Consider the following 26,529-nt stretch of genomic DNA (forward strand, 5'->3'; position numbering starts at 1 on the left):
TAAAAAATATTTATTTGGCAGTTCACTGTATTGTTTGGAATATCAGCTTTATGAGTCTAAGGGTTGTAATGGAGATCTCTTAGCATATGAAGTTTTGGCCCTGCATCTGAAAACGTTTTGTGCCAGGGACCCCCAAAATGACATGTATTTGGCCGCGGACCCCCCATCTGAAAATGTTTTGTGCTAGGGACCCCCAAAATGATATGCATTTGGCCACGGACCCCCCATCTGAAATTGTTTTGTGCCAGGGACCCCCAAAATGACATGTATTTGGCCGCGGACCCCCCATCTAAAAATGTTTTGTGCCAGGGACCCCTAAAATGATATGTATTTGGCCACTGACCCCCATCTGAAAATGTTTTGTCCCAGGGACCCCCAAAATGACATGTATTTGGCCGCGGACCCCCCATCTGAAAATGTTTTGTGCCAGGGACCCCCAAAATGACATGTATTTGGCCGCGGACCCCCCATCTGAAAATGTTTTGTGCCAGGGACCCCCAAAATGACTTGTATTTGGCCGCAGACCCCCATCTGAAAATGTTTTGTGGCAGGGACCCCCAAAATGACATGTATTTGGCCGCGGACCCCCATCTGAAAATGTTTTGTGGCAGGGACCCCCAAAATGACATGTATTTGGCCGCGGACCCCCATCTGAAAATGTTTTGTGCCAGGGACCCCCAAAATGACATGTATTTGGCCGCGGACCCCCATCTGAAAACGTTTTGTGCCAGGGACCCCCAAAATGACATGTATTTGGCCGCGGACCCCCATCTGAAAATGTTTTGTGCCAGGGACCCCCAAAATGACATGTATTTGGCCGCGGACCTCCATCTGAAAATGTTTTGTGCCAGGGACCCCCAAAATGACATGTATTTGGCCGCGGACCCCCCATCTGAAAATGTTTTGTTCCAGGGACCCCCAAAATGACTTGTATTTGGCCGCAGACCCCCATCTGAAAATGTTTTGTGCCAGGACCCCTAAAATTATATGTATTTGGCCGCGGACCCCCCATCTAAAAATGTTTTGTGCTAGGGACCCCTAAAATGATATGTATTTGGCCGCGGACCCCCCATCTGAAAATGTTTTGTGCCAGGGACCCCTAAAATGATATGTATTTGGCCGCGGACCCCGCCTTTGAAAATGTTTTGTGCCAGGGACCCCCCAGAAGAGAATATTTGTGATGAAAGAATTCAACATTATCAAAAATGTAAAAAAAAAATAGAAGATATGTAATTTGTTTTGTTAATCTCTGAGCTTGTAGATCGGTTACTTCCAAATAGCCAATGTATATGGGGTTAAAATGGTTAAACTGATTTCAATGTTATAATTAACTAATTGCTTGGGACCAGTTGGAACCCTCTGAAGGACCTCTGGGGGTCCCCAAACCCCACTTTGAGATCCACTGACATGTTATATTTAGATACTCTCGTGTTATGAGGTGTGATTTCTACATTATTTGCTATCTTATTTACTTCATTCCATTTAGGATTTTCTGATCTTGCACTTTGAAAGCCACTCTGTACTGAGGTATGTGATGTTGACACAACATAAGTGTTTGGAATCATTTCAATGTGTAATTTTAAAGAAGTTATTTGGTAGTCTTAAAATAAGTACTCACAGCTACAAATTGTCTTAAAAGTCACACTGTGGCTTCAATTGTGTCTTAGAGGGTAATCTTAGCTTGATATACACGTAAAATAATTTGATTGAAGACTTATTAACTGAGTAAGAAAAAAAAGAAATATATTCTAATAACAATATTAATTATCTTATTCAATTTGCTCTTGTTTAGTATATAAGTATTAAAACAAGATCAATAAGATTTTATGGCTAGATATAAGATTGCAAGTCTTGCTTAGTTTTCTAAGTGTTAGTATTTTTTGCAGTGTAGCCATAGAGGCGAGAGTCTTCAGACTTCTATTAGAAGGGAGGTTTTTCATTGAATAGAGGTCACTATTAGAGGATTTAGCCTACTCACAACGCCTCATAGTGCATTGTGCGGTTGTAGATCGGCTATTTTTGGCATAGAGTGTAGAGAGAAAAAAGAGCAGACCACGTAAAAAAAAGACATATGGAGAGAGAGAGATAGAGAGAGAGATATGTTTCATAATATCATAATATATATCTGACAAGTAACTAGTAACTAAAGTTTTCAAATAATTGTAGTGGAGTACTATATTTGCCTCTGAGATGTAGTGGAGTAGAAGTAAAAGTATTGGAAATACTCAAGTAAAGTACAAATACCTCAAAAGCGTACTTAAGTACATTACTTAAGTAAATGAGTTAAATTACAGCTGTCTTTATTGTTATTATTATCATTATTAATATTACTATTATTGTTAATATTATTGTTATCATTAAATAGCATAATATTATTATCAATAATAATAATGGCATAATAATAATAACAATGATAACGATAATAATAATAATAATAATAATAATAATAATAATAATAATAATAAAATAGCATAATAACAATGATAAGGGTAATAATAATAATGATAATAATAATAATTAATAATAATAATATATATTAATAATAAAATAGCATGATGGGGGTCCGTTTTTCAATAGCATAATAACAATGATAACGATAATAATAATAATAATAATTAATAATAATAATAATATATATTAAAAAACATACTCTCTCGCCATGCCTTTCGGCCTGGCGGAGACAATAATAAAATAGGATGATGGGGGGGTTCGTTTTTCTAAGTGGGGATGTTTCTAAGTGGGGATGTTTCTAAGTGGGGGTGTTTCTAAGTGGGGGTGCTTCTAAGTGGGGGTGTTTCTAAGTGGGGGTCTGTCCCCTCCAGGTGGTCCTCAACTAAACGATGGGAGAGTTGGTAACAAAATGGACCCTTATAGATCTTTAACTCTTGAGGGCGTAAAATGAAAGCAAATGGACCCTTACGGGTCGATTTGGTTTCATTTTACGCTCTCAAGAGTTAAATTATTGTTAAACATCTGCATATACTTAATTAAAGAATTGTTATTTTGATCAATGTTTTCCTGTAATCTCCTATGGTACCAACATCAATACAGCCTGGAATTGTGGACAAAATCATATCCATCGATAACAAAATATTCTAAGTCTTGGGTCTGAGAGTCTAAATCAAACGGTGGTCCGTGGCTCAAATGCAAATAAATAATGGACCTTGATATGAAAAGGGTTGAAAACCACTGCAGCAGTGTTTAGAGATTATTTAAAAAAAACACATTTATGTGGAATGGTTGTGCTTGTAGGTCGGCTATTTTTGACGCCCGACACCGTCGAACGGCGAGCATACATTCAAGCATTACTGGCATACATTCACAAACATTCAAGCGTACATTCAACCACCGCCTGTGATCGGACTTTACTTTTCCTTGTGGATCTACCATGTAGATTTCACCTGTGAAATGCGCTGACACTCTTTCGCACCTTAATGTCTAATCTCATGTACATGGCTGCTGCTTTGTGGACCTACCGAAGTGCTACCACCTTTGTGCCCTAACCCCTTACTGTATGTCTAACCTCATGTACTGTACATACTATTCCAGCTGGATTATGCTGTGTATGTAGATATCTTTGACTTTTTGGCTATCCCTTACATCAGTGGTTCTCAAACCTTTTCATGTCCGGACCCCCAACTGAAAATGTTTTGCGCCAGGGACCCCCAGAAGAGAAGATGTATGTGTTCAAAATTGCAAAGTTATTAAACATTTTGCTTGAACATCTGCTATTTTTGAATAGCCAACATATAAGTGGATGGAGTTGGTAAAATGATTGTGATGCTATATTAACACATTTTGCTGGGGACCCCCTGGAACCCCCACGCCCCCCCAAAGACCCACTGCCTTACATGTTAGTCTTTTTACCGTAAAAAAATATAAATAATAATAATGTCACCCACTTCTTTAAACCTGTAAACATGTGATGTGAAAATAAAAGTAGATTCTGAAGCATTAAACCACTCGTTGTGGAGGACAATCGCAGCGGTTCCGAATTAACCTTTACACCCAAGAGCCGACCGGGGGCCCCGCAGGCCGTGATAACTAGCAGCCATCATCAACACAGTCACTAGCGGGACCGGGTGTCCTATCAGTAACCCTCACGGCGATTGGACAAACAAGCCGTGTCCATCAACAAGATAGTAGGCGATTGGCTCGGCACCAACGTCAACCATTGGTGTTATTGGTTTCATCGCCGCCGGGACTGCTGGGAAATGACAGACCGGCTGTTGAGACGCTGCGTGCGCGTGCACAGACACACACACACACACACACACAGTGTCAGACTGTCTGTGCACGTCTGTCCTTGATCGGGTCAATAGAAATGACTCCTCTAACCAGTGGTGGAAAAAGTACTCAAATGTTTTACTTAAGTAAAAGTATCAATACTGCGCTGTATTAGTTAAAGTCCGGAATTCAAAATTGACTTGAGTAAAAGTACAAAAGTATTGGTATCAAAATGTACTTAAAGTGCCAAAAGTAGAAAGTAGTCATTACGTACATTTCAAATCGTATAAAATGTATAAAAATCTTTTGAAAATAGCCGATCTACAAGCTCACAATGCGGCGCGATGCAACGCATTGTGAGTTTGTAGATCGGCTATTTTCAAATGGCCGAAATGTATATAGGGCTGAAGTGGTTAATGTATGTTTGGTAATAATAATCAAAATCTACAAAGCAACTAGTAACTAAAGTTTTCATATAATTGTAGTGGAGTAAAAGTACAACATTTGCCTCTGAGATGTAGTGGAGTAGAAGTAAAAGTACTGAAAATTGGAAATACTCAAGTAAAGTAAAACATTACCTCAAAATTGTACTTGAGTACATGTACTTAGTTACTTTACACCACTGCCTCTAACCAGGTCACATACGCTTGTGCTTATGAAAACCTGGACACACACACACAGACACACATAAGGCACACACTAACGCACGCAGGCACGCACACAGACACACACAGTCATTAGCACATGGTCACAATAGATTACGTAAGTGTCACAGTAGGAGGATCTGGCAGGGGTTAGGGCTGTTGCGCTGCAGAAATTTCCCCTACGATGATTCCGCGTGGATCAACCACACGAACGCTAGCGGCCCTGGGCGCGTCCTCATCGGCAAACATTCGACAAAAACAGACCAGCACTCAGCGAAGGCAGTTGGTGGAAAATAGTCCCAACAGTCTGCTAAACTACGCGAAAATAGGTGCATTTGACAAAAATAGGTCTACCGGGGAAACTCCCCCCTGTCAGGTGACAAGAAGGTCAGTTGGCTCACATGCATTGAAGGAGGCATGAGCTCGGCCCTGGGCTCCCTAAGCTGGTGGGGGGAGTGTAGCGCCCAGGATCACTTAGAAAATTGGCACCGGGTGAAAAGAAAAGGGTTACAAAATTGTGGGATATAAAAAAAAAGAAATCACACCCTGTGTGAAGTGAGTGGTGCCTTGCTTAGCTTGGCTGACATGTTCAACCAGCCAAGCTAACATGTCCAATGTTAGCTTGGCTGATGGCACTGATGTCACTTGAAACATGTAAACAATGTTTCAAAGTGACACACCTATTTATAGGGCTCTATTTCGTCATGCGTCTCGCTAGCCAATCAAAGCACACCCTTTCAACATATTGTCACGTGTCACGTGATGCTTGACCAATGTTAGCTTGGTGGACACACGGACATACAGACATACATACATACATACATACATACAGACATACATACATACATACATACGGACACACAGACAAAGCCACGTATAGGAGTGGTTGCCTTCGGCACCACTCAAAAATACAAACCAAAAATAGGTGAACATTCCGCAAAAATAGTCATTTTTTGCAAATAGACAAACATTCGGCAAACATTCAGCGAAAATGGGCCAACATTCAGCGAAACTAGCCGAACTACGAGCTCACAAAAAGAAGGGCATAGGTGAAACCTAACATAAGGCTGCATACGCCCATGGGCAACGTGCGAAGTTGTGGGAAATGTGTTAGCGTGGTCAGTGGTGAGAGTCTAGCGCAGTAAAATGGTCTATCACACATTTTATGGATCTATTATTCTTGACATTTACAGCAAGAGTCATAAACATTTTTGGGCATGTTATTACGCCGATCCTTGAGCAGCCTTCTACAGATGAAAGGGCCCCCGTTGCTTTAGATAGGACTCCAAGGGAAACGCATACTTTTTAGGCCCATATTTGCTTTTAACCCATTGAGACCTGAAGCCGATTCTACAAGTCTCCTAAATCTCAACAGTATTCTCAAAAAAGTATGTTTCTATATCAGTGGTGCTCAATCTTTTTCATGTCAAGGACCCCCAAAATGACATGTATTTGGGCGCAGACCCCCATCAAAATATTTTGTTCCAGGGACCCCCCAGAAGCAAAGATTTGAGTTAAAAATGTTCGCTTTAAAAATATATATATTCAAAGATTTGCACACATTTTCACGATTTTTCAAAAATAGCAGATCTACAAGCTCGTAGCGCGGCACTCGGTGCCGCGCTATGAGCTTGTATATCTGCTATTTTTTAATAGCCCAAAGTGTAAAATTATGCTTTTTAGCTCAAATCAAAAAATGACACAGTTCTAGTGTCTTAATGGGTTAACAACCGTTTTTACATTTTCTGATCAATCATTTACGCCGGCGGCTGTCTCATGATGAAGTCTGTCTAATGATCAAGTCCAATGGTGAGACATGAACTTAGTATTTTGAAAAATACATATTTTGTATAAATTGACCAACAGGAGTTTTCCTAAAGAAAGAAGGAGGTCCGCGGCCAAATGCAAATCATTTTGGGGGTCCTTGACATGGAAAAGTTGGAGCACCACTGATATAGCCACATACTGTTTATCTGCCGCGCTATGAGCTTGTATATCTGCTATTTTTTAATAGCCAAAGATGGGATTCTGACTGAGACCTTTATTACAATACTGCATGTCTGCAATGTTACGCAACAGCTTCGAGTCCACATTTTACCCTCATTTTTGTATCCTTTTTTACCACAGCGATGGTCTCTGACCACAATTTAATCAAATCCTTCATTTTTTACAGTGCCAACGATCTTACCATTGCGTTGGTTAAAGCTTTTACATGAAATAACAAGAGATGCCTTGAAATGTTGTAATTGTAGACATGTAGCATTGCAGACCATGCGTGCCAAATTTGAAAATAACATCTTTTGGGGGGTAATTTAGGGATTGAAAGTGAACGCAGTCTGACAGCAACATATAACACTAGTGTTTCAAGGGGCATCGAGTACAGTGGTTCTCAACCTGTAGACCGGGGACCACTGGTGGGACGTGAGGATATTGCAAGTGGGTCCCCAACTAATTGGCGAAAACACTAAGATTTTCATGATGATATAACATTAATATAAAAAAAGAAGAGGAAAAAGTCATGGTAATCCTACTTTTTCTGCAAAACCTTGAAAAAGTTGCTATACTGATCAATACGAACTTGAAGAATTGCTACTAAATGCACGCGGCAAACATGCACTTTCAAGATTTTCAAGTGGCCCCGATGCAGAAAAGGTTACCGTATATACTGGGCGCCCGCTGGCCTAGCGGTCCAGGCGCATACCACATGTCTGGTAATCCAGTCTTACAGCGTGTCGCGGGTTCGACTCCCGATCTCGGCGACCTTTGCTGTGTGTCACCCCCCCATCTCTTTCCCCATTTCCTGTCAGCCTACTTTCCTCTCAAAAAAATAAAGGCAGAAAAGCCCCAAAAAATATCTTTAAAAAAAAAAAGAAAAGGTTATATACTGGTCAAGTATATTGTACCTGAATGTAATGTAGGCTGCTTAGAGTCAGCGCTGCACAGTTATGTGCAGCTGTATCATCTCAGGATCCAAATATCAAATCGAGCCTATCGGCAGATATACACTTAAATGACTCGGATCGGGGGCCAAAACCAATAAAAAAACAATGTGATTCCAGTCTGGGTTAGGGCCAAAGAATCAGATTTCTGCTGGCAGTATTGAACATATAGCTTAAGGCAGGTTACTCCCAGTGTTGCCAGATTCTGTGAGAGAAAGAAGCAACCAGGTCTAGGAAAACCAGCCCAAAAGAAGCGCCTATGGGCCACACGAGCACTTTGACATGTACATCAGCTATTTGAAAATAGCAGATCTACAAGCTCACAACGCGTCGCGATGCGACGCGTTGTGAGCTTGTAGATCGGCTATTTCCAAAGAAAATCTTGCGGGGGAAAATTACAATACGCAGATCTGGCAACCCTGGTTACTCCGCTTCGTGTACCTGCGGGCGGCGGCAGCTCGGCGGGCGTGTTGGCCGGCGCATGGGCCCCCGGTGGGATGTGTATGTTGTTGTAGTTGGTGGGGGGGTTGTTGGGCCCACCCATGGCCCCCGAGCCCGGGCCGGGGGTGAAGCCGATTCCCGGGGCCTGGTGGTCGCCCCCAGGTCCCCCCTGGTAGGGATACTGGGGCTGAGGAGGGTCTCCTCCCCCCCTGAAGGACCCTCCGTGTGACGAGGGACCGCCCGGCGATGAGTAACCTCCGCCCTCAGCACCGTACTCCCCATCTGAGAGAGAGAGAGGGAGAGAGGGAGGGAGGGAGGGGAGGGAGAGAGGGAGAGAGGAAAAGAGAGGGAGGGAGAGAGGGAGGGAGGGAGGAAAAGAGAGGGAGGGAGGGGGAGAGAGGGAGAGAGAAAGAAAGAGAGAGATAGAGAAAAGGAGTTAACAGTGTTAAGATCAAACATTGAGAAACAGACACACATTTCTGTTCTCGGTTTTACTAGCACACACACATTAAGAAAGAAAGAAAGAAAGAAAGAAACTGTTTTTGAGACCAGAGCCTAATCTAAATAAATACCTCCAAAGCCTAGCATACCTTCACACGTCTAACATGGTACTGACATACTGTAAGCTGTATTTCGCACGCACGCACGCACGCACACACACACACACACACACACACACACACACACACACACACACACACACACACACACACACACACACACACACACACACACACACACACACACACACACACACACACACACACACACACACACACACCAACATCTGTCATTACTGCACTAGGCATAGGAAGGGAGACATAATATTAAAAACAGAAGTAGAGCGCCTCAGACCATTTCTGTTTTGAAAACATGTCCTCCACATAATAGTAGGAAACGTATAACTGTAAGGTGAGCAACACACAAAGTGAAGGATTTAGTACACACTAAACACTTAAACCCTATATCATTTAGTATACTTCATTTGACCGGGCTCCCCTAGGGCTCCTTTATGGGTCCTCTCCTTCTTTCCCTCTACACCAAATGTCCTGGCCAAAACAACAAATGGTCGCCCCCCCCCCCCCCCCAGAAAAGGGACCGTCACGGTTCCTTGAGGGGCTTCCAAAAGGGTCCCTTACACGCCCATTTGGTTCCATTTGTACACTCTCAGAGTTTATGGGGGTCTTTGACATCAACAAGTTTGAGAACCAAAGGTGCAGTTTGATTTGATTTACTTAGACGTCACGTTGAAAGAAAGGTACATGGCATACATGCTTTTCACAGATAAATAACACGTCAAGGATTAATAAAAAAACACACAATTTGTGTAGTCAGAGTTTAATGCAGACGTTGCAGCGGTCCGAACGGACTAGCAGGGTGTGGTGCTGTAGCATGAATAAAGCGCACACAGCCTAAAGTCAATAAGACTGATTCAGAACATGAGCCAGCACTGGGTCACTGGGGAGAGGGAGGAGGGGGGAGAGAGAGGGAGAGAGAGGGGGGGAGAGCTCATGTGCTCCCGACAAGGTCAATCTGGCCTGCTTTGTCTCATTGTCTCCGCCAGGCCGAAAGGCATGGCGAGAGTATGTTTTACCCCCTGTCCGTCCGTCCGTCCGTCCGTCGTCCGTGTGTGTCCGTCCGTGTGTAAGGTTGGCTTCCAAAGTGTGCAGGATTGGCCCGTTTTCAACAAAATGCCTCAAATCATGAACGCAGCTTGCGATTTCTCTGACCTGTGCTCCGAGGAGCACTTTTTCTAGTTGCATTTCTTTCACTATATCTATATCGTTCTGTAGCTCAAGGCGAGCCCTGTGCTCTAGACCCGTTGTTGACCTGTATGTCCAGTTGACCTGCATGTCCAACTTTCTCAAGCTAAATGAGGATAAGACAGAAGTTTCATAACTGGATCTAGTGAGCGGAGAGAATCAATAATTCGGTAACCTGACTGTAGAAAGTAACACTAAAGTAAAGAATGAATTTTAACACAGACATTAACTCTCTCACTTTTTCTTCGTAACTATGAGCTTGTATATCTGCTATTTTTGAATAGCCGAAGAAATCTAAAATGACCAATGCTTTCCCGGGCCTTAATGGGTTAAAACTGGGTAAAATACAGTCTGGAGTTTTTACAAGGTCACTGCCAGGCAGCCTTATAAAAGCCACAGAGAGTTAAGTGGGTGCAGGCGGACACTTTCCAATGATCTTCCGTCCCGTCAGATGATTTGTTGATGACACGTCCCCTTTGTCTTGTTCTGTCACACACACTGCTCTAATGGTCTGCATTGTACACTAACCGACTGTCACCGTTACAACATTTAAGTTGACGATTAATTGACGGGGGGGGGGGGGGGGGGCGGCAGTGGCTCAGAGGTAGAGCGGCCGGAGTTTGATCCCGGGCTCCCCCAGAGTTAGTGTCTAAAGTGTCCTTGAGCAAGACGCTGAACCCCTAATTGCTCCCGATGAGCAGGTTGGTGCCTTGCATGGTTTCCTCCGCCATCGGTGTATGAATGGGTGAATGTAATGCATCTATGTAAAGCGCTTTGGATAAAAGCGCTATATAAATACACCATTTAATTGTCACACAAATAATTGCCATTAACAATGTAATTGTGTTTTTTTGGCATTGAACATTGGAACATATGAACACAAATTACACTTCTGTTTGGCTTTTAGGGCTTCGTAATCAAAAATCGCACATGAGAAATAACTATGCATAATAAATATGCCAACACACTACTGACATATTGAATTGTATACATTAATTTTATTTTTAGAAATAGTGGAAATAACGTGACGCGTTATAAGCTTGTAGATCTGCCATCTCTACTTTTTGGTATTTAAAAAAAGAAAATTCAACATGGAAACAATTCTGACGATTATGCAAAATAATTGCAATTATCTCAAATAATTGTGATTAGAGGATTATGAAATCATCAATTGTACACAGCCCCTGTAGGAAGCATATCAACGCACTGTGTGTGGATAATGTGATACATTTATTTAGTTGCGTGTTTGCCTTACGTAGACCGGAGTCTAGTGCCAGTGGGAGATGGGTGGAAACTGTAGTGGATACACACACACACACACACACACACACACACACACACACACACACACACACACACGGAAATGTACACGCACAAGCGCATAAACACGCATACGTGCATGTGCAAGCACACCCATACACACACACACACACACACACACTTGCAAGAGAATGCTTGGCTGTGCACGCCGCAAACATACAAGTATGCACACACACACGCGCAAAGACAGATAACGAGTCCCAGATATGCGGAGAGAGAGGCTGGTCAACAGATGGCGGAAACCAATGGCAGGTCATCCTCTGTCTATGTCTGTCTGTCTGTCTGTCTGTCTGCCTGATTTATACTTGTTTGAACACTGGTGTTGCCTTAGTTGAGTGTTGAATAGCAGATCTACAAGGTTGCAACGCTTGCGGATCTGCTATTTACTGAGCACGACACCGGCACGCAACTAAGTATAAATCAGGCTTAAGTCTGTTCTCTTGTCTGTATGTCTCTCCGTCGGTCTGTCCTCCTGTCTGTCTGTCTGTTGGTCTGTCTGTATGTCCGTCCGTCCGTCCATCAATCACTCCATCTAATGGTTGTGTTTGTGTGTGTGGTTTTTCTCTGAAGATAATAAATGGTGGGTTACGTGTGCAGTAGCCAGCCCTGTGGCCTGTTGTCCGTCTGTCTCCACCACACTGAATGGGAGGTCCTGTTTGTCCAACGTGTCCTTATGTCACACTGCTCGTCGCCCAGACACATTGCATTTATTTATTATGTCTTTAAAGGACGGCGCTATCTGGACCCCGAGCGGTAGTCTGAGTGGATGCAGGGACAGACAGGCAGGCAACAGGCAGGCAGGCAGGCAGACAGACAGACAGGCAGGCAGGCAGGCTCGCACAGACGCATGCCTGCTGTGAGCTAAGCCATTGGTTCTAAAAGTGGGGTCCTTGGGCGGAGTTTCCAGGGGGTCCCCAGCAAACGTAGTTAATGTAGCGTCACAATAATTTTAAGCATGTTACAACCATTAACCATTTGTACACTCTCAGAGTTACACACCCACCATAAGGGGCCATTTGGGAACCAAAATGGAGTGTTTCTAGTGAGCCAACATGCACGATATCAGCACCCTGACCAGAATGAAACAGAGCCTTCATTAGTATCATTGGTAACACCTGTGAAGGAAGTAAGAAGAGGCCCAATTTCTTTCCAATATGGCTGCTGTGCATAGAGCCTATTCCTTGACACTAAAAGTTTGAAAACCACTGAGCTAAATAGCCTGGCTCAAGGGCAGCTCTGAATGGAGCGGTCATTCCGGTGACTAGGCGGTGGTGCCAGTCTGTTTGGGGGACATTCAGTGAGACCTCCCACACAGTGTCATACTGACTGAGTCACTGGGCCAGGCTATCCCTACAGCCAACTTTTTGGCCCGACAATGGGCCAAAAGTGGGCTGTCAAAAAATCTTTTGGACGCTGCTTCTCTACTCTATGTGTGCCAACATGAATACTTGTAGCTAGCTGGACAATGATGGTGCCCCATCAGCCAGGCAGCCAACACAAGACTTTAGGGAGGGATTGATGAAACGTGTTCTGCTTCTTTCTAATGCCAACATGCTTTTTTAATTCCCGGCAAAGTAATGCCCCCCCCCCCCCCCCTCTTTGACAAGAACATGAATGACTAATCTGAGAGCATGCACGCAGAGCCAAAACGCAATAACGACTGACTTGCTCCAAGTCTATGAATGGATTATTTTCAGAAAAAAGAAAGGGTCTGGGTGCTCGGAAGGAATAAATAATAAGTAGACTCGGTAACCTGACTGTAGAAAGTCACACTACAGTAAAGAACCTGGGGGTTATTATTGATTCTGAATTGAATTTTAATACACACATTAATCGTGTTACCAAGATTGTCTTCTTTCCGAAAGGGCCCACTCTATGTGGAGTTTGCATGTTCTCCAAGTGTCTCTGAGGGTAGTTAATACCCTCACAAAAACATGTAGTAATCCTGGTCACTATACCGCCTCCCCCATGACAGCCGGGGCGCCTGATGGAGGAGAAGGGAACTGGTTGGAATAGCGTGTTCCTTCCACGCGCTACGTCCAACCAGGGAAACTCTTCCCTGTCAGGTGACAAGAAGGTCAGTTGGCTCTCATGCATTGAAGGAGGCATGAGCTCGGCCCTGGCCTCCCTAGGCTGGTGAGGGGAGTGTAGTGCCCAGGACCACTTAGAAAATTGGCACCGGGTGAAAAATAAGGGTTACAAAATCATGGGATAATTTATTTTTTTTAAGATTCCCTTTCATTCATCTTAGAAATATTGCGCAAATTAGATCCGTCGTTGGACGATGCAAAAATGTTGATCCACGCCTACTTCTATTATGAACTAGCCACATCAATAAAGGCTTTTTAACTTTTTTCACCAGAAGAGTGGCTTGTTTTTTTCCCGTTTGTTGTATGAATGGATTATGTTTAGCCAGTGCCATCTGGTGTAAAGTACATGATTCTATCATTTGCAGAATGGGCCGTAGGTCTTTAAGTGGGCTAAAGAGGGTAAAAATCCCCTCCTGACTTAGTTGCATCCATCCTGGAGGTTTGAGTTATCTGTCTCTGCCAACAGGTCCATTTTCCCACGTCGCTCCCATTGTACTGATCCATTTATTTTCCTCTCACTGATGGGTCAAAAGAAAAAACCTCTCAGTTTTCCAACTCAGTGCTGGAAGTTAGTTGGAAATCTCTCTTTCTCCCTCTCAGTTTCTCTCTCTCTCTCTCCCTCCCCCAACCTCTCTCGTTCTCTCTCTCTCCCCATTCATTTCCTCTAGCTAGCATGTCCTCCTTCCAGCTAATGGAAAGTCAGGCCTGAGCGCCCAGGAGACAATGGCGTTTCTGTAGCTAGCCACCACTGCTCTGACTCTGTGTGTGTGTGTGTGTGTGTGTGTGTGTGTGTGTGTGTGTGTGTGTGTGTGTGTGTGTGTGTGTGTGTGTGTGTGTGTGTGTGTGTGTGTGTGTGTGTGTGTGTGTGTGTGTGTGTTAAATGAACCAATGGGTCTGTTCTATACAGTATGTTGTAATGTTCAGTGTATGTGAATGCACTGTAAGTGTTTGAGTGTATAGTATCTGTGAATGTTCGTCTGTGTGTGTCAACATGTGTTTTCCTACGCGTGTGTGTGTGTGTGTGTGTGTGTGCGCGTATGTGAGCGTGTGTGTGTGTGTGTTTGTGTGTCTGTGTGAGCATGTGTTTTCCTCTGAGCGTGTGCATGTGCGTTTGACCCAGTAACTCCCTTGAGGTTCATTAACCAACTTAACATGTTCCGTATGTCTGCTGTGTCCAGAGCATGGCAACACACACACACACACACACACACACACACACACACACACACACACACACAGTTTCTCAATACTGTATGTTTCGATATAGATTGTGAAACATGTGGATATAATGTTTCGTTTTTAATTCTTCTGAATTTTCTCTTTTATTTAACCTTTATTTGACCAGGTGGTCCCACAGATTAGAAAGGTTGTACTGTTATGTCACCATATATATATATATATATATATATATATATATACTGCCATGTCTAACCTGGTTTAACATTAACCCTGGCCCTCCTCCTAAACCCCAACACGGAACCTCAAAGCATCCCCTGGTACAATCCCCTGGTGGAAGTGAGGACCCCTGCCAACTTAACCATTTAAACCCTCTAGGGTTTAAATGGCAATTAAGCCCTTGCATGCAGAGTCTGAGGCACACAAACTGAGTTTAGCTGTTCATAAACAATTTACTCAGGACTTATGTTCAATGTGAGCGGGTGTTGCAAATATGTGGACCACGGGTCCATTTGGTTCCATCTGTATCCTCGCGGAGTTAAATTCACTGTAGATCTCGATCACGCGATGTAACATTACATCGAGCGAGCGGGGAGATAATTCTCACTGACAGACAACCAGACCAGTTACCAACAGCTACCGCGATAGAGAAAAACGCCGCGGTCGGTGGTCAAAGATAAAATCAAGAGTTGCAATATGTTAAATTTCTGGCAACATATTTAGTCTAAATGCTCATGGGTTGGTATAGTACAAATTCAATTCAATTAAAATCTGAAAATGTTTAGTGCCATGGGAAGAAGAGAAGATCTGTGTTAAAAAAAACAATAAGCTCTATGCACAGCAGCCATATTGGACAGAAATTGGGCCACTTCCTTGCTTCCTTCACAGGTGTTACCAATGACACTAATGAAGTGAAGGCTCTGTTCCATTTAGTGTAGCACAGTGGTTCTCAAACTTTTTTAATTTCAAGGACCCCCATAACTCTGAGAGTGTACAAATGGAACCAAATGGACCCGGGAGGGTCCATTAGGTTCCATTTGTACACTCTCAGAGTTACACTCTCTCAAGGAACCATGACAGGTCCCTGGACCACACTTTGAGACCCACTAGTATTTCTAGTGAGCCAACATGCACAATATCAACACCCTGACTCTGTTTGACCAGAATGGAACAGAGCCTTCATTAGTATCATTGGGTAACACCTGTGAAGGAAGTAAGAAGAGGCCCAATTTTTCTCCAAAATGGCTGCTGTGCATAGAGCCTATTAAACATTTTCCAATTTCTTTATACTGTATGTTGGTTTGTTTACTGTTGACTGCCCTAGACTTAGTAAACTGGACCCGAGTTGGCTCTGTACTTGGATAGCTTTTTTTCCATCTACAGTACACCAAATCCTGTGTAGAGCTTCTAGATCCGCTATTTTTGGACACTCTTGAAAACAAATTATTCCATTGCCTACTATAGAAGCCGTGAAGGGAGCTGACTGACCCTTCTTCATGTCAATCTATCAAGTCACCTTGATCCAAGTGGCAGATGCCAAAAATAGGAGTTTTGTGATTTGTATTTATAATACTTTTTTAATGTTTTAATTATTATTTTTTAGGGGCATGTCATGGGGTTTACCTGCACAACCTTTGTGATCTACTGGTAGATTGCGATCTACCTTTTGGGCACCCCTGAAGTAGGGCATTCATTTACGAAAAAACACAAAAAGTTAGAATTATGGAGATAAGACCAAAAGGTTTCTGCCCGACAACAACGGTAAATTGAGCATATAGGCCTCTTGGCTATTTTTTCAGAATTCAAATGTGGAAATGGTTCTCACTTCATAGGGTTTTCCTACACACACACAGCTGTGCTGTTTGACAAGCAGAGCAAAGCGACGAAGCACTGATAAAATCCAGATGACAAGGGCAGACAGATACTGAACAGCTAGGAGCTGAATGTGCGCACACGCGCACACACACACACACACACACACACACACACACACACACACACACACACACACACACAGAGTGCAGGGTGTGTGTTGCTGCCTGGTGTTAGCTATCAAGGGAAATAACTATCATGATGTCATCACCACTGACAGGGAGACCCTATGCTGTGTGAGTGTACAAGAGAGAGAGAGAGATAAATGAATAGAGGGCCATAGAGGGGAAAAGAGATAGATAAGACAAAGACAAGGGAAAGACAGGGAGAGAAAATGAACTCAGGACAAGGGCGAGCAAGCGAGCGAGCGAGAGAGAGAGATGAACAGAGGGAGAGAACAGGCAGAAAGAGAGAGAGAGATGAGCAGAGAACAAGGGAGACACATCGTTGCTGTCGGGCAAAAACCTCTCATCTCCTCTAGTCTTATCTACCTCTTCTCTTTAAATTAACGCCCTACTTGATCGTACTACAGCGTCACACAAAATCGTCCAAAGCAGCGCGACGCGTTTCCAGCTTGTAGATCTGCTGCTTTTGCCGTTTTTTGAATTTGAACCCTGAAAAGTAACAGTTTTGGACAGGTTTCCACCCGACAGAGACGATGTGAAGAACAGTGGAGAGGGATGGGGACAGAGAGACACAGAGGAAGAGACAGGGAGACATACAGCCAGTGGTGGAAAAAGTACTCAAATGTTTGACTTAAGTAAAAGTATCAATACTGCAATGTAGAAGTACTCTGTTACAAGTGAAAGTCCGGAATTCAAGAGAGAGAGAGAGAGAGAGAGAGAGAGAGAGAGAGAGAGAGAGAGAGAGAGAGAGAGAGAGAGAGAGAGAGAGAGAGAGAGAGAGAGAGAGAGAGAGGTGATGAGGTAAACAAAGAAAGTGTGAGAAAAGGGTCAGATGAGGTTGTACGGATGGACATAAGCCACGAGTTATGTGTGTGTGTCCTGTTGACCGAGTGTGTGTGTGTGTGTGTGTGTGTGTGTGTGTAGCCCAGGGTTTCATGAGATGACATCATGGGTGACATGCTCTGGTCGGGTCAGGTCGGGTCAACACACACACACACACACACACACACACACACACACACACACACACACACACACACACACACACACACACACACACACACACACACACACACACACACACACACACACACACACACACACAGGTGAAATCATTGGGCAGGGCTCAGCAGATGTTGAGGGGAGGGGGAGGGGCCGTCAGTCACTGTCCAACTAGGTCAACACTGGGAGTTGTCATACTACAGTATTTGGATATTGGCTCATAGTGTGTTTTGTCTAGCATTATAGGCCTGATTTCATGTACTACGGATTTGCACTTTTTATTTTGCACTCTGTACATCGTGTTAAAGGGATATTTTACTTTCAAAAAAACTTTGGGTCATTTTATCATCTACTCAGGCTTTTGTGAGCCCCCCAGACCGTTTTTAAGTTGCTTGATTCAGTATTTAGATATTTGAAAATCACGGCCCCCTCGCGTATTAGGAGGGCGGGTTGAGTCACCAGAACCAAGGACGGGTGTTTTTGATAAATCTAACATGGTTAAAATGGAGTTTGAAGTTACAGTGGGTTTGTATAGGAAGGGGGCGTGTCTGATAAAATGAATATCATATATCTAAATACTGAATCAAGCAACTTAAAAATGGTCAGGGGGTCCCACAAAAGCCTGAGTAGATGATAAAATGACCCAAAGTTTTTTTGAAAGTGAAATATCCCTTTAAGTCATTTTTATTTACTTGCTTGGTGATAATAATATACAATCAATCATTAGTTTAAAAAAACTAAAACAATGTATGCAGGAGTGCGCATACACAATGTACACCATCTAAATGAGTCCACGTCACTGAAGAATTGTTTAAAGGCAGGGGAACCGATAACTTTAACATAATAAAGAATAATAATAAGAAATAAAATAAAAACTAGAAAAAGTCAGGAAAAAAAAGCCAGGTCAGGTTGGATAGTGTGGGGCAGCAATGTTGGGAATTCGCCAATCAGGCTGGAGTGTGAAAAATCAGGTGGATTGGACGGATCCGTCTTGATCAGTTGACTATAGAGATCATGTGTACCGATTTGTGTGATGTTTGGATAAAATCTGAAGGATTAATATTAAAAAAATAGTTTTATATAAGTTGGCCTCCTGGTGGCGCTATAATAGGGCAATGTTGAAAGGGTGGCATTTGTTCGTCAACGTAGTGCAAATGGGCGTGCGAAGTTTCAACGCAATCGGACGCTGCGTTCATGATATGCAACATTTTGTTCAAAACGGGCCACTCCTGCAAACTTTAGATGTCAATCTTAGCCAATCAGGATGGAATATGAAAAATCTAACAGATCCGTCTTGATCACATGACTAAGAGATCATGTCTACCGATTTGCGTGAAATGTGGATAAAATGTGAAGGAATAATATGATAAAATGTGTTTTATATAAGTCGGCCTCCTGGTGGCGCTATACAATTGCAGATGTGAAAAATGCAGGGCAAAGGTTTTTCCCTGACCTCTAGGGAGTGCACATACAAAGTTTTACACAGATCGGTGCAGTTATAGGTAAAAACACGAATCGGCATGTTATAGCGCCACCATGAGGCTGATTTGAAAATGTTCAAGTGGCATTTCTTCCAAGGCATAGTGGGAATGTGCGTGCAAAATTTCACGGAAATTACATGCTGTGTTCATGATTTGAGGCATTTTGTTCAAAACAGAGCACTCATGCAAACTTTGGAAACCATTTTTAGCCAATCAGGATAGAATATGAAAAATCTGAAAGACCCATTTCATGTAATGACTATAGAGATACTGTGTACCGATTCGCGTGACGTTTGGGCAAAATCTGTAGGAGTAAAAAAATGTGTTTAGCAAAAAGCGGCCACCTGGTGGCGCTATAACAGGCCCATGTGAAAGATTTGGGGCAAAGGTTCTGAATTGGCATCCAGGGAGTGTGTGTGCACAGTTTCGCTGTGATCAAGCCAGCGGTGCCGGAGATTACCTGTTCACAGACGGACAGACACACGGACACACACACGGACGGACGGACGGACGGACAGGGTGCAAAACATACTCTCTTGCCATGCCTTTCGGCCTGGCGGAGACAATAATAATAATTTGTTTTAAATTGCAGATCTGCAAGCTCAAAAAGCAATACAGCTTTCTAATGAGTGCACCATCCCAGCTAGCCAATAGGCTCTATGCACAGCAGCCTTATTGGAAAGAAATTGGGCATGGGAAGTGTCTCATAGGTTCCTTGAGGGGGCTACAGATTGATCCTTCACGGTGGTGTTACTCTGAGAGTGTACAAATGGAACCAAATGGACCCGTAAGGGTCCATTTGGTTCCATTTGTACACTCTCAGAGTTATGGGGGTCCTTGAAATTATAAAGTTTGAGAACACCTGTGCTAGACTAAATGGAACAGAGCCTTCATTAGAATAATTAGTAACACCTGTGAAGGAAGTGAGGAAGGCGCCCAATTTCTCAGCCAGGTAGCACACTAGCCAACCAGGTGATTGTGTCCAGTGAGTGTTGGAATAAAGCTAATTTTAGCTAATTGATTGGAATGAATCTCCCAGTATTCTCCCAGTGGTATTACGTCTAAATGTTAACTTTTTTATTATTAGGTAAATGGTGGATTACACAGCTGACATCATACAGCTATTCAATCTGAAGGTCAGAGACACGACAACACTGATCCAGAATGGACATGAGGGCTGTGGCATGTAACTAGACAAATGTCAGATCCCTCCCACGCATGTACTGTGGGTGCACACATCTGCTCGTGAGTGCGTACTGTATGCACGCATGCATGTATCATGCATGCATGCGCCTCTTTTGCTGAAGCTTTAGGGAGCCTTCTCTCTTTCTCTCTCTCTCACACACACACACACACACACACACACACACACGCACGCACGCACACACACACACACACACACACACACACACACACACACACACACACACACACGTCTTACGCAGACACACTCACAACCTCCCAAAGTCTCCAGTTTCCACCAAAGGGCCTTTCCTGCAGAAGCCTAAAACCTGATAAGGCACACAAACACAACACACAACACACACACACACACACACACACACACACACACACACACACACACACACACACACACACACACACACACCGGATGACGACAAGGGAAACTGGACTTAATGTTCCTTAAAGAGCAAGGCAGGGCAAGCAAAGGTGCTTTCTTAAGAGAGAGAGAGAGAGAGAGACTTACTCGTGTGTGTGTGTGTGTGTGTGTGTGTGTGTGTGTGTGTGTGCGCGTGCTCTATTCTCATGACTATTTTGAACAAGGAATGCAGGTCCTATCATTCATTCAGTGCAGTCGGACAGTTTGTCCTTGGAAGAAGAGAGAGACTGATACCCTGTGCATGCGTAAAACGTTAGCCCAAGGGTTATGTGTGACCGTGCGTGTGTGCGTGTGCGTGTGCGTGCGTGCGTGTTCTAGTCTATCAGCGTGCTCCACCTGCGTCCTCGTCCTCCTCCATGCCGGCGGGCCCGGACTCCGGCGTCTCTCCGTTCTTCAGACAGTTGTGGATGTAGGTGGCCTTCCAGCGAGCGTACTTCCTGTGTTGGACGTTCTGTGGGGGGGGTGAGGAGAGAGGAGAGGAAACGTTAAAAGGATAAAGGGAGACAGACGGGAGGCGAGGGGAACAGAAAGGTGGCGAGGGGATGAAATGAGGAGAGATAGGAGAGGAGGAGGAGAAGGGGAAAAAAAGAGGGGAGAGTTAAAATATTTAATTAGTGGTATAGGGAAATTGAGTGACACTCCCCACCCCCCACCCCCCTTCCAGCGAAGTCAACAAGATAAGAAAAGGGGACTCGACACAGCCGCTGGTTCTGCCAGATAAGAGGTTGTATTTTGCAAGAACGAGTCCAAAACAATGGAGAGCGATGGTTGGCGGGCATGAGCACGGCCACAGCGAGGTGGGCTCCGTGTTGGTTTAGCCTTACAAGCTGTGGGAGCCAGCGTGGAGGGAAAGATCTGTAATCATGTGAAATGAAAACACAACGGTCCCTTATCAAAATTCATGAATGCTTGCCTTAAAGTCGGGGTGGAAGGAAGGGGGTTTCACGCTGTGCTACAGGAAGAAACATAACAAGCACTGCAGGAAAAACAGGATTTTTTTCTCTTTTTTCTTTTCATTTCAGATACCGCAAACCTCATGAGCAAGCTAAGCGTCTTTTATGGGATTATAAATAGTGATGCTGTCGGGCAAAAACCTTGTACAGCATCTCCATATTTCATATTTTTTTCCCCATGTTTTTTTCAATAATTTTACGCTGTCGGTCATTTTACACTTGGTCGTACAACAGTGTTGCGCATAACAGCCGATATAGACAAGGTCACAGCGCGATGCGTCGCCTATAATTACAATGACATGCCCATAAGGGTGGAAAGTGTTTAAGGCTGTCTGTGTTTTTTTTATATGAATGTTTCACCAATGAAAAGTATTAACAAAAGCTTGTGACTAAAATACTAAGCACAGCTGCTCCAGTGCCTTCGTTGTCATTGTTAAATGTGTCCTGCTCCTGTGACGCACCAGGAGGCGTGGTGGACCAGAGAACTCCCTTTCTTATAATAATAATAACAACATTGTCCACAGGTTATTTCCTTTTTTCGCTTTTTACCCATTTTTCTCCGCAAGTAATTATGCCAATTGCTTCCTCCCCGCGCACATTTATGTGTGTTGTCCTTGTCACTGCTGTTGTATCACATGCCAGTGAGGAACCCCCACCGGGAGGATGTAAAGCCTTCGCCCTGCTCCTCCCGCCCTAGGAGTACGTGCAGTGACTATTATCACCCCCTTGCCCGGCTTCCCTCCCCCTGTGTTTGTGTATAGACGCCCGACAAAGCTGGATGCACCGCGGCGGGATTTGAACCCACAACCTCCGCGGTGGTGGGCAGTTTGCTTTACCACTGCGCCACCCGAGCGCCTGAGAACACATGGTTCTATTGTCCTTTTCTGTCAAATAAAAGTGCTGGAAATACAAGGTTTCTGCCCTTAATTGACAATATACTGGAATTGAAATGACAGTATTTGACTACTTTCTACTCTGGAGGAAAAGTCTCACATTTATATAGTCCAACAGGGGGTTTTAGGTAACACCTACTAATTCAGTGGTTCTGAAACGTTTTCATGTCAAGGACCCCGAAAATTATATTTTTGTTGTGTGCGCAGACCTCAATCTCTAATATTTTTGTTCCAGGGACCCCCAGAAGCAAAGCTTTGAGTTAAAAATGTTCACTTAAAGAATAACTATATTCAAAAGGTTTGCACATGATTTTTGAACAGACAAAGTATAAAAGGTTAAAGTGCTTAAAATGATTGTGACGCTAAATTAACACATTTTGTTGGGGACCCCCAAGTTGGTTCCCCACTTTGAGAACCAACGTACTAATTGATATCAGTAGTGGCAGTGACGGGACGAGGTTCATTGGAGTGTGTCATGCAGGCAGCCATGTTCGTCGCTTCGCCAGCCAAACAGATAATATCTTATATTATAAGAGGCAGCGCCAAATGACGGTTGGCTGCGTGCCCGCTATGTGGGCTGGTGGATCACGTATCCACAGCCAAACACTCATCAGACCAGTCACACCCTGGCTTCTACCACAACCTGACCACTCATCTCTTTCTGGAAACACTTAAAAAGAGCAGTTCACCCTTTTTTCAATCATTTACTCACAGCCGTGATGAGTTAAACACAAGGAGAATCTTTGTTATGGCCCTTTTAGTTATAACGCCTTTACGGTGAATGAAGAATCCAAACAAATTAAAGGGATATTTCACTTAAAAAAAAATGTGGGTCATTTTATCGTCGTTTGGATTACACTGCGAGTTGTCTTATTGTTTGGATTCTTCATTCACCGTAAAGGAATGTTAATACAAATAAATTATCCTTGTATTCAAGACATCATGGGGTGAGTAAACGATAGAAATAAAGTCATTTTCGGGTCACACTTAACACTTTGGTAGCTTTCAGTGAATGGTCCATGCGAACCAGCAATACCGCATTTGTAAACACTGCACTGTCAAGTGATGCAGGGGAGGCAAAAGTTAAAGGACGACTTCACCCATTTTCAACCTATCTTCACATAATTGGTCCTCGCTAATGCTCATTATAATATGGTTCCATGTTGGTCTACTCACTCTGTGTTTCAGAGGAGGGCTGTGGACAGTTCAGAAACCCGCCTACCATTACATTACATTACAGTCATCTAGCAGACGCTTTTATCCAAAGCGACTTACAATAAAGTTAGCATGTTATAATAAAAAATAAAAAATATAAAATAATTTGAAATCTTGCTTGAAGAAATCTGCCTAATGATGACGTCACTGGTAGGTGGGTTTCTGAAGTGTTCACAGCCCTCCTCTGAGACACATAGACAGTCGAATTTTGTTTGTACCATTTTATCATGAGCATTAGTGAGGACCAATTATATGAAGATATGTTGAACATGGGTGAAGTTGTCCTTTAATAATTTAATTGAATATACACACAATGCATGGCAATGCGAAGTGTTGAGTGTGGAAGAGTGATTCCCGCGGTAGTAGTACGGTGGTGGCTTTTTAAGTCCAGTTAATTTGCAGGCCACCGTGAATTTGAAACGGAATTGGGTCTGACACATCCTGCATGGCGTCATTTCTGCTGTCACCTCTCTCCGTACCATCTCTCCATTTTCATCTACTCCCAAAAGCCTCCTGGCAACAAAAACAAACACATTCAACACAATTTTCTACCTCTCTCAACAACAGCAGCTGTTTCACGGCCAGGATGATGCTTGGTATAATCTAGCCACTACCCCTCGACAGACTGTCTAGCCGGTGCACAACAAACAACAGCGTCTGCTTGCTCGCCAATAAGAGCTTTGTACAGCGGGAGTCAGGGATTTGATTTGATCTCCCCTGGCTTGAGTTCTGATTGGCTCGGCATATGGCAGGTTGCCAATTTCGAGTCCGGCGGCGACTGCCTTGTAAAAAAAATCGGGAGCTTAAGTCGGACCCCTCTCTCTGTCAAAAAAACAACCCGCCGTGGTGTCCTTGAGCAATGCACCCGACCCCCCTCCCCTCACCGCTAGTTACACCGATAACAGTGCCATACTGTGGTTGTTCTGTGGCAGGTAGGCAGATGTCAACGTGTGTACCTCTCTCTGTAAGGAGAGAGCACCTTCACAGGTGTTACCAATGATACTAATGAAGGCTCTGTTCCATTCTGGTCAAACAGAGTCAGGGTGCTGGTATTGTGCATGTTGGCTCACTAGAAATACTAGTGGGTCTCAAAGTGTGGTCCAGGGACCCTCATGGTTCCTTGAGAGGGTGTAACTCTGAGAGTGTACAAATGGAACCAAATGGACCCTCCCGGGTCCATTTGGTTCCATTTGTACACTCTCAGAGTTATGGGGGTCCTTGAAATTAAAAAAAGTTTGAGAACCACTGTGCTACACTAAATGGAACAGAGCCTTCATTAGTGTCATTGGTAACACCTGTGAAGGAAGCAAGGAAGGGGCCCAATTTCTGTCCAATATGGCTGCTGTGCATAGAGCCTATTGTATGTGTTATGTTATATGTAGTACAATGGAAACGGGAGGTACATTTTTTTCACAGAAGCACAGTGAAACCCTCCGTGATTAGCAACCATCGGGGTATCGATCATACTGGAGATAAATATTCTGTGGTTCTTGAAAGATTAGTCAGAATGCTTAAAATTCCTGGCAGAAGCTACAGCCCGTTTTAGTCTATACCCCTGGCAGTGAATGAGTTAAAAAAGAAAAGTTTGCGTTGGGGACACGGCCGGCGCAAATCCGGCGACAAACTCAAATAGAGACAGAGTGAACAACAAATATTTGAGGGGCCGGTGGTCATCGATGCACAACGTGCAGGCAGTCGCTCGCGGCGCGTCAGGACAGGACAGGTCTGGTTGAAACGGGTGCCTTTTAATGACTTTCTTGCTCGCTCACTCGCATCGCTCGATGCCAGGACGGGCTGCCTGTCGGATGCTATAATAATAATGATGATGAAGAGAATGAGAACCACCGTTACAGCAGGAGAAGACAACATTGTGTTTCAGGGTTTTTTTTTACTCGGTCTGCTCTTTTTTCCCTCTACACCAAACCTCTTTGCCAAAAATAGCCGATCTACAAGTTCTTGTAGATTTTAGGCTATTTTTGGCTAATGTTCTCCCCAGAAAAGGGATGCTAGGGTTGAAGTGGTTAATCCTATCACACAAAGACTTGGCGGACCCCCCAGGGCTCCCGGACCCCCTGTTGAAGACCCCCGGATTACTTTATCAAAGATACTGCAGGACCAAACATACGGAATGTGCTTGATAAACTTCAGAACTTGTCAAGTGATGTTCTCCGAGCAGCTCGGCTGCTTGCCTACAGAGAAGTCATTCCATTGGATCATCACTCACCACACTAAACCAGAACCTTAGCGTCCATATTCTGGGCATGTCATAAACCATAAGAGGCGAACATGTGACGATTCCACTACTTCTTAAATGTTTTATTGTTTGTTTTTTATTCATGGAAAAATACTTTAGAAAAGTCAAAAAAAAGGTTCACAATGCATTGCACTGCCACGCATTGCTTCTGAGATCGGTTATTTGGAGACCAAGGATAGGCCCTTGGGGACCCCTGTCAATTAATTACGTGGGGATTAAAGTCATCACAAAAGGCTTCACATTCAAATATTTAATATTGTAAAAAGAAATACTGATTTAACCGACAATGCCTTTTTGAGTCAGCCGATAACGATATTGTGAACGGAAAAATCTGGCATCCCTAGACAGGATCATAGGAAAGACTTTTTGTAAACCACCAAAACACAAGACAGAGATGCATTACGGCAGTGGTTCCCAAACTTTTTAGCTCAATACCCAAAGGGGAAATGAGACGTTAGCCCGGGACCCAAACTACTGAAAATCTTGAGGATCTTTATCTGTGGATCTGTATTT

At 43.7% G+C, this 26,529-nt stretch overlaps 1 protein-coding gene across 1 annotated transcript in view; it reads right to left on the bottom strand.

Moving 5' to 3' along the window:
• The window catches only part of vta1 (vesicle (multivesicular body) trafficking 1), a 131,833-nt gene that overhangs the window by 26,915 nt on the left and 78,389 nt on the right, over positions 1-26,529 (bottom strand). Inside the window, exons 5-6 of the mRNA XM_084082502.1 lie at positions 21,038-21,152; positions 8,252-8,533 (exon numbers count right to left, since the gene is read on the bottom strand). Of these exons, the coding sequence (XP_083938628.1) occupies positions 8,252-8,533; positions 21,038-21,152 (397 nt within the window). The remainder of the gene's footprint in view (positions 1-8,251; positions 8,534-21,037; positions 21,153-26,529) is intronic.

Source organism: Gymnoscopelus microlampas (genome assembly GCF_963454915.1).
Source record: "Gymnoscopelus microlampas genome assembly, chromosome: 16".
NCBI lineage: Eukaryota > Metazoa > Chordata > Actinopteri > Myctophiformes > Myctophidae > Gymnoscopelus > Gymnoscopelus microlampas.